Source organism: Protomyctophum bolini, assembly GCF_963924005.1.
Source record: "Protomyctophum bolini genome assembly, chromosome: 13".
NCBI classification, from domain to species: domain Eukaryota; kingdom Metazoa; phylum Chordata; class Actinopteri; order Myctophiformes; family Myctophidae; genus Protomyctophum; species Protomyctophum bolini.
In genome coordinates, this window is record NC_137874.1 from 14,623,308 (window position 1) to 14,633,066 (window position 9,759).

Below are 9,759 nucleotides of genomic sequence, written 5' to 3' on the forward strand. Positions count from 1 at the left end.
CTAACACACTGGCAGGTCCACTGTGCATGTGCTTTAAATCATGTAGAAAACCAAAGGAGACATCTATGGAAGGGTCTGAACTCTGAAGTATACGGCATGGAGGCGGAAGAAGACTGCGTTCATTTCCTTGGAGTCAGCTCTCAAGGGTCTCCCAGATAAAGACCACAACCAAGAGAGACGGTTGAGGTAAGCTACTGCATGGGCACACTTCACATTATACTGCTGTGCAGTCTCCTGGGGAGGTACACGTCCAGTGGTTCTCAAACCATTATACCATTATATGGACCCCCATAAGTCAGTGTACAAAGCTTTTGAGAACTCCTGTAATTTAGTCAAACTATTTTTCATCAGTGCTACTGAGAAATGTCGACTGCAAGCTTGTTAACATGTTTGTATAGCAATGATGCTAATGCAAATGAGTGGTATCAGCTAGTAAACTCTAGTTTATTATTATTGCAGTTTCAAGAAAGGTGGAGACAGAGAGAGAAATAATATATACAGTATCTGGCCATGCATACCCTTGCTTAATTGTACCACGTCCATCTTTAAACTTCATGTGAACAACACACCAGTGAAGTTTCCTTATGATCTGTAGTCAGTGGTGTACATTGACTTACAGGTAAGTATTGTACTTAAGTACAATTTTGTATTTGTACTTTAGTTGAGTATTTCCAATTTCCAGTACACTTACTTGATCTACTCTACTATAGGCTACGTACATCTCAGAGGCAAATATTGTACTTTTACTCCACTACATTTATTTGAAAACTTTAGTTACTAGTTAGGCTTAGGCCTACTTTGTAGATTTGGATTATTATTACATAGTTACCTTATATGCTTTGGCCATTTGAAAATAGCCGATCTACAAGCTGACAATGTGTCGCAATGTGACACATTAAGTACATTTTGCTACCAATACTTGGTGCTTTTACTCAAGTAAATGTTGATTGCCTGACTTTTACAAAGTATTTCTACATAGTATTGATACTTTTACTTAAGTAAAAAATTAGAACTTTTTACACCACTGTCTGTGGTACACAACTTGTGAAGTTTATGCATTACACGAGAACCTGTGAAGTTTCATTGAGTTTCATAAGTTTGGCATTTCTAAGCCATTTGACGGTATAGGTCTCCACTCTCCAGAGGTTCTCAAACTTACATTGGAAGCATCCCCATGAAATCACAATTTAGAAGTTACTTAATAATTGTGTTTGTCTTCATCTGGCCTTAATGCTGCTATTGCCGTTCTTTGAGAATATAAATCGTTTTGATTATACTTGCATATTGTATTTTTCATAGGTTTATTTTTCTTGTATTATGTTGCTTTCGCTTTTGTTGGGGTTGGCGGTGGCGGTGGCTCCGGATGGTAACCACAAGGTTGCCAGTTCGATCCCGAGCTCCCCCAGAGTTGGTGTCGAAGTGTCCTTGAGCAAGACACTGAACCCCTAATTGCTCCTGATGTGCTGGTTGGTGCCTTGCTTGGTTTCCGCCACCATCGGTGTATGAATGTGTGCGTGAATGTAATGCCCAATCTATGTAAAGCACCTTGGATAAAGGTGATTATATAAATGCACCATTTACCATTTTTTGCAGAAAATAGCAGATCGACAAGGTCGCTGCATTGTGAGCTTGTGGATGTGCTATTTTCAATGAAAAGATTTCTCCACAATACAGAGTTTAAGTGGTTGAGTAAAAAACATAATAATTATGCAAGTACATATTCCCCTTTACCCTACTGTCCATTTGTCCCAGCTGCTAACCAGCCAGCCAGCCAGCCAGTAGTCATCATGGTGTGTGTGGAGGTGCTGTGCAGCCTGGCTGTGTGGCTGTGTCTCTACCTACTGCTGTGCCTGGCCTTCAGCCAGCAGGGGCCAGAATGGAACTGTCGCCTGGTCACTCTCTCCCATGGGGTCATCATAGTGCTGCTGACCGCCTACGTGGTGTTCATAGACGGCCCGCTGCCATTCACACATGCAGGTCAGTAGGCTACTCAAATTATTTTGGTCCGCAGATGATTAGCTTAATGTGTAACATTGTTTTCCTCACCCAACGGTAAACGAAACAACATACAGTAGGCCTAAAGTGTATATTTAAAGAGTGCCACAATTTTTGTATTTTTCCAGTTTTTCAGTTGTTCTCAAACGTTATCATTAAATACTTTGTGCCAAGGTTCCCCTTATAAGATTTTGTGTTGTTAAAATGTTTCCAAAAAAAAAAATGTGAGCTGTAGTGTGATCAAAAAAGGCATTCATTTCCGATAATAAAAACAACACAAAGTTAGAATTTCTCTGCTATCTGGAAGAAACCACCTAAATCCAAAATGTATATTTTTCAGGTGATGAATGATCCAAGCGCTTTGTAATACTCTTCATTGGTTCAATATTTTTTTAACTAACACACAGACTGTGCTGTTCAATAGTATTGATTTATGAAAAATAAAAATAAATCAAACTCAAAAATTTAGTTATGGTGGGTTCTTCCGGACAGCAATATTTTCACTGCTTCACAGTGTCAAGGGATAACCAACAACAGTCAAATGAAATGCACAAAATAGACAGTGTAAGACAATAATAGAACCAAATGGACATGGGCAACATGATAAATTCTAAGGAAAGGCTTTAGTGTACAAATATGTTTTCAAAAGTGATTTGAAAGTTGACACTGAGTTAGCTATAGCCTTAAAGCCATTCCAGAGTATGGATGCCCGGGCAGCAAAAGCCTGGTTGCCCATAGTGACTATAGGCGAGTTGAGGGAACTTCCAAGAGAGCCAGACCTGAGGATCTAAGGGTGCGTACTGGCCTGTATGGTTTCAGCATATCCGAGATACAGCTGGGAGCCAGGCCTCGCAGGGCTTTAAAAGTAATCAATAACATTTTGAAATCAACTCTAAAAAAAAAGTGGAGAGCAGCCAGGATTGCGAGACACTGCTCAGCTTGTAACCGACACTACTGGTCTGGATCTGCTCTGAGAGCTCACCCCATGTCTGTTCTCCTCCCCATGCAGGCACGGAGAACACCAGCATGCAGACCCTGGCGCTGGCCACCTGCCTGGGCTACTTCTTCTTCGACATGGGCTGGTGCATGTACTACCGCTCCGAGGGCCCCGTCATGCTGGCGCACCACGTGGCCAGCATCACGGGCATCCTGCTGGCGCTGGGCATCGGCGAGTCGGGCTGCGAGACCTGCGGCTGCATCTTCGGCAGCGAGATCACCAACCCGCTGCTGCAGACGCGCTGGTTCCTCCGCAAGGCGGGCCTGTACGACAGCCTGCTGGGCGACACTGTGGACCTCCTCTTCATCGTGCTGTTCACCACGGTGCGCGTGGGCGTGGGCACCGTGCTGTTCTACTGCGAGATGATCTCGCCCAGGCCCGCGCTGGTGGTCAAGGCGGGCGCCGTGGCCATGTACGCCCTGGCCTGGGTGTTCATGGTGGACATCGGCCGCTTCGCCTGCAGGAAGAGCCGGACCAAGTACAGGAGGTGGTTGGAACGTTCCAAGCTGGAAGACGACGAGGCGCATGTGAAGAACGACTGAAGAGAGATCAATCCAAGAGTTTGTTCAAAACGGCGTCATAAAGGAGGAGGATGAAGGACGGGATGAAGAATGCAATCGCTCGGATGTTTGGGTATGAATGGCCGCTGGCTTGCAGGTCTTCCTCCGCTGTGTGGAATGCCATGGAATCTGATACTGCATGAGGCTGATTTGATTGACCGCAACGTCAACTCTTTGCTTGAAAGACTTTCTCTCATCTAATGGGAAATGTTTTTCTCTCCCTGTTTTAAGCATTTCTTATGAATGATCTCATCTGTGTATTACATTTGGTCAACATTTTGTACTTTATTTTTGTTCCGTTAATCAAGCATCGTCTGTCTAACATAAATCAGGCGGGAATTCCACTTACAACCAAGTGTAAAATCTGCCATTACGACGCCATCAAGACAAAAGATTTAGTTGACTACAATCTTATATTTAGTCGACTAAAACTAGACTAAACACAAACATTTCAGATGACAAAAATGTGTCTAAAACTAAATCAAAATGTGCTGTCAAAATCAACACTGCTGCAATGAGCAGCAGCAGCCAATTAGACGTGTACAGTATTATCTTTGGGCCAGAGTGTGGGGCTTTGCTTCGAATGTCCAGGAATCAGTAGGCATGTCTATAAGCATCAGGAATGACTTTCAGTGATAAGGTTTAGGTTTGTCAGGGAAACCAGCTGTGAGTCCTGTTTGTACATTTTATTTTTTTGCACTACAGAGCATGCTGAGCGTAGATGTGAAAGGCAAGCCTTATAGCAAAGCAAAGCAAAGTTCTTTGTTTACCCAGGGAAGTGGACTAAGGAGATGCTTGTTTACAGCCACACCCTGCTCATAGAACATTTCATGGTAGGGGTTCAATGCCTTGCTCAAGGGCACTTCAGAGGTGGTAATTTTAACGTGCCGGTCCGGGGATTCGAACTGGCGACATTCCGCTATCAAGACCGCTCCGCAAACCGTTCGGCCACCGCTGCCCGCTCTAATCCCTCAAATCTAAAGTGTCGTTCCAATTCTGTAAATCCATGCTTCGATGAGACGGCTGCCAGAGAATCTCTTTAGTGTGTTGCTTTCGGGTTAACTGCCACTACAACCGCTCAGCTTCAGAGACTGCCACAGCATCTTTTATTCACTATTAATTAAAATAATAATAATAATGAACTCCACTTGAAATTGAAATTAGGGTTTTCTTCAAGCTACTTGCACAGTTGCCCTTGTAGCTGGTAGCACTATTATTTGTTTGCTGGATTGCACGTCTATGATGCATCATGGTTTGCTCCAATTGAACTCATTTTGCTCAATCAGCTGATTTAGTGTGGTTGTACACTAGCTGTTCTGATTGTCTTAATGTTTAGGTTACAAAACTAGCGTTTAACCGTCAGTGAAATTGTTGCTGTCACTACTTCAGAGACTGCCACTAAAACAGACTGCATCCGATGTTAGGCAGATCTGCCATTTTGGCCTTTGGTTCTGCTTCAGCAACATCAAATGTGTTAGGGCTGGTGGTCTTGTTAATGGGCTTGGTTGAACGAACTATATCAAAGGTGTTCTGGAGGTTGTTAAAACCAACAAACACAGGCTTTCAAACAAAGTATGTGCTGTGCGGCATATAGAAAGGGATTCTGTTTCTAAAGGATTGCTTGGTTTTTGTCTTCCATTTCCATCGGCTATGCTTTTAATTGCTATAAAATGTATTATTTATTCTTCGTTTCTGTTGTGTGTCTGTTTTCAACTGACTTGAACCCTGTAGCGTCCCTGTTCTGGGAGATCTACAAGTTCAATGCATCACAGAGACAATAGATCAGCTAGTTTATTTTGGCCAAGATTTGGCGTGGGGGCAGGAGGCAATAGACTCCTGTTTATATAGGGCAAGAACACGTTGGTATAAAATTCCTGTTGATTTAGCTATTGACCCAGACTGGTCAAATCGACAGGTAGTAGGCCTATACTAGTTCCATTGATCGAAGTCAGAACACAATCAATTGATAAAATAAACGTGCTCTGTAACTGCACTGCAGCCCACCCATCTGACCTTTCACGTTAATTGGCAACGCTTTTGAGGTTTTCACTGGGAGCCCCGATCCAGAACCGCTACACTAGATCCTAAAGGTTTTTTTTTTTTTTTATTAAATTTTTTATCCCACGATTTTGTAACCCATTTTTCTTTTCACCCAGTGCCAATTATCTAATGTAATCCTGGGCGCTACACTTCCTCTGCCAACCTGGGGGGGCAGCGGACTGACCTCATGCCTCCTTCTATGCATGAGGAGTCCAAGCTGCTTCTTTTCATGTGACAGAGGGGAATTTCCCCGGCCGGACGTAGCGCGTGGAAGGGACACGTTATTCCAACCAGTTCCTTTCCCCTTCATCAGGCGCCCAGGCTGGCCAGGGGGAGGTAGTTTTAGAGACCAGGATTACGGCATGTTTTTGTGAGGGTATCTACCCTAGGGGACACTCCATATTTTACTGGCTTTTGAAATTGTTGCTGTCAGGCAGAAATGTCTTATCTCCACATTCCATCAAAAGCAGCAGATCCACACGCAGACACGCAGCGTGAAGCGACAAGTTTTGAGCTTGTGCTATTTTTTTACATTTGAATTAATTAATTAGTTGTTATCCTGAAAAGTAACAGTTTTAGACATGAGATTTCCACCCGACAAAGACTAAATGGAACAATAGACCTATACTTACTTTACTCACTCAATATGAATTTAACATCAAGCGAAAGACGAGTGCTGAAAGATGTTCATTTTTTTTGTACTTTTGTTACCTTATTGACTCAGTAGCTGGTGTCTGCTGACTGTGTTGAATTACTAGCGGAAGGCTCACCTGTCACAATGCCTCCTTTCTCCCACAAGAGTGTGCAAGGACACAAACACTCACACATACACACACACACTGCTGAGTCATACACGTGTTGGTGTAGAGCATGACCGACAGCATAAACACAGACAGACATAATGCAACATGAAACTATGACGACAGAGAGTTGGGATAGAGTTGATTTTGTAATTGGCAATATTTTTTGTTTTTTTTGTGGTTCTATTAACTGTTCAAATGAATTCGTCATTTACTTGTTTTATTTGATTTGGGGGGAAGCTTCCAGTAATAAGGCTTTGCACAGATTGTAAACATTCAATACAAGTGATATATTGAGGATCATGTATGTATTCATACATTATACTGATTATAGTATAGGCATTCTATGGAAAAAAAGGGGTCAACCTCAAACAAATTGCAACAGAAACCCTTTCAACTTTTTTTGTTTCATAAATATGTTAGTAATAACATATCAATCGTCCTAAATCCCAGTGGTGGAACATATTGAAAAAATGCTAAAGTTTTGTATGGGAAAATAGGTAAATCCTCACATTTATTTTCTGATTTAAGTAGCATGTGTCAAACTAGGCGGTTTTCATTATTGTGAATCCATTGCAAGCATTTATTTTGCACGAAAAACAATCCTTGGGTTAAAAAGGCCACTTGCCCAAATGTGATAACCATCACGTGAAAGCGTTTCTGCTGCAATTTGTTTGGGGTTAAACCCTATAATGCCTATACTATAAAAATACTTTCTATCAATTCCACACCCCATGAAGCCATGTGTATTTGAAAGAAAATACGTAATTTTGTGTAGGGGTAGCTCAGTCTGTAGATCTCTTGCCTTTGGACCACAAGCTCATGCATGGGTTCAATCCCGGGCACCGCAACTCGGCGTATGAGTAGCGTGGCTTGGGTGCGGGAAGTACTGATGTGGCACTCCATCTCAGCAATCCATCACCCGGGTCTAGTGCGTTGTAACCTCACGTCACCAGGCTTTCCACCTCGGACGAAAGCCTGGTCTGTTCCAAAATTTCTGTGTGAACCGGGTTGGAGCGGATGGTAAAATAGTAAAAATACATCATGTTGTAGTAAATGATTTGTAGTCATCTGGCAGGAAACCACAAGGCACAATCAGAAGTACCCAAAATAAGTCCCCACGTAATGTCAGGGCCTATACCCAATAAAATAGAATTTCCCCGTGGGACAACAAAGGTATACAGACGCTAAATAGTATCTGGAAAGTACTCACATTTATATTTAAAAAATCAGCAAAACTACGCAACATCAATTATTTTATTGGGTAGGCCCTAAAATTATGATCGTGGGAAGTATTTTGGGTACTTATGATTCCGCCTTGTGGTTTCCTGCCTGATGACTACAAATCATTGACTACAACATGACGAAAGTTACCATCCGCTCCCGACCGGATCATGAACCAGAAATGGAATGCTGCCAGGCTAAGCACATTGTTACTCTTACTCCCGCGTGTTACCGGCTGATACCGACAATAAGCCACTCCTGACCTACTACTTCTTCATTTTGGGGTGAACTACTAAATCACATGTCTACTTGTGCACTCAGCAAACTAGTCCTTACTACAGTCAGTTATCATAACACTAACACACTATCACCTGTGCGACACAGCCTGTAATTACCCTGTGATGCAGGAGTCACTCGCTTGGACAGAGACAGAGACCGAGGGACAGAGGCGACAGACAGACAGACAGACGAGGGACAGAGGTGAGAAACAGACAGACAGACAGACAGACAGACGAGGGACAGAGGTGAGAGAGAGACAGATAGAGAGACTGAGGGACAGAGGTGAGAGAGAAAGAGGTGATAGAGAGAATGCACCACCAAAAGAGACAATGGTGTAATCCCTTTGGCTAGAGTTGCTGACAGGGTACAACCCTTTAACAAGGCCCCAACCCTCCTGTGCTGTCCCCCCCACTCCAGCCCACTACCTGACATATGGTGGTACTGCCTATATGCACACAAACACTCTACCTCCCCACAAACCAGGCTGCCTATCCTGTCCGCAATACCAAACCCACAGCTCCAAACACCCAGCAGCACTCTCCATAGGCCCATCAGGAAACAGGGACAAGGTCTTGAAAGGTCAGTATGTGTGTGTGTGGGCTCAGTTATGACTTAGTTGCGTGCCGGTTATCGTGCTCAGTAAATTGCAGATCTACAAACTCACTTCGTGACACGTTGTGAGATTGTAGATTTACGGCATGCATGCAACACCTACGCTAAGTATACATTAGGTTTAAGAGGACGGGAGGGCGCAGGTGAGCGTATATACATTATATACATTATGTGCCCCACCGTCCTCGTGGCTGTGTAAGCCATTCCATTCTATTTCACAATGTGCCACAGACTACTTTGGGGGCCCATGCACGCCGGTGGCTATCACTGTGGCTCAGGGCACCCCTAGAGAATAGAGAATCTTTTCACCCACGGCACCCCTAAATTACGTTTTCACCTTAGCAGTAGCACCTTATGCTCCTGGCATATTTTACTACTTTTTATAAGATGATGATGATGGTGACCACAACATACAAATATGTACACATGTTGACAGCATTATGTTCACTCTCTCAAATATATTACTTTTTAAAATTTGGTATGTTTTTACTCATTGCTTTTCACCCATCACGCACTAAATAATACATTGATTCCACACTTGTGAGAGCCAAGGTTGGATGGCTGGATTATATTCAGTAAAGTAGCCATTTTTAGTAAGTCATCAAATATTCATCATCACTGACAATGACCATTATCAACAAGCTATTTTAGTCCATTACAGATCATAATTTCAATGTTTTGCTGTGAGCACGGTGGAGAAAATCATGGAATACATGATTGGCTAAAGCAGGTTGTAAACGTCAACGTTTGTTGTTTTTTCTGGAAAACAAAGTAAAACAATAAAGTAAAACTGAACGTACAGTGTGTAACTTTCCAAATAGAGTGGCACCTTGAATTGCCGGGAGCATTAAGGGTATACAAACCTCTCTATGAATGCAGAACAGATGATATGTAGTTTGTCACCGTTTTCTTCCTAAACTCACAGTAATTTTACTAATCTGAATATGCACACATTGATTAGCAACAAATTATGCAACACAACACAGGGTCAATCTGTATACGAATCCACGGAGCCTTGCCTTGTAGGCCAGGTGTAGGCAATCAATACTGAGGTGTCAAGCTGCGCTTAATGGGACACCTCCGTGGCTGAGCCCAGGGCACCCCTCCGTGGATTGGTCTATAGTGTGGCAGACATTTTGAAAACCACTGGCCTAAATCAGTGGTTCCCAAGCGGTGTGTACTACTATACATGATTTATGATTTATTTTATTTTTCAATATCAGTACTTTGTGCACACTCATTTCCCAATACA

General features: G+C 42.9%; 1 protein-coding gene across 1 annotated transcript; it reads left to right on the plus strand.

The window, feature by feature from the left end:
- Positions 1 to 1,787: 1,787 nt before the first annotated feature.
- LOC308326500 (TLC domain-containing protein 5-like) lies at positions 1,788 to 5,211 on the plus strand (the record flags this gene model as incomplete). Its single annotated transcript, XM_080779400.1, has 2 exons — positions 1,788 to 1,977; positions 3,005 to 5,211. The coding sequence occupies 2 exons, from the start codon at positions 1,788 to 1,790 to the stop codon at positions 3,532 to 3,534; spliced, it is 720 nt and encodes a 239-aa protein (XP_080635526.1). The 3' UTR covers positions 3,535 to 5,211.
- Between the last annotated feature and the right edge of the window lie 4,548 nt (positions 5,212 to 9,759).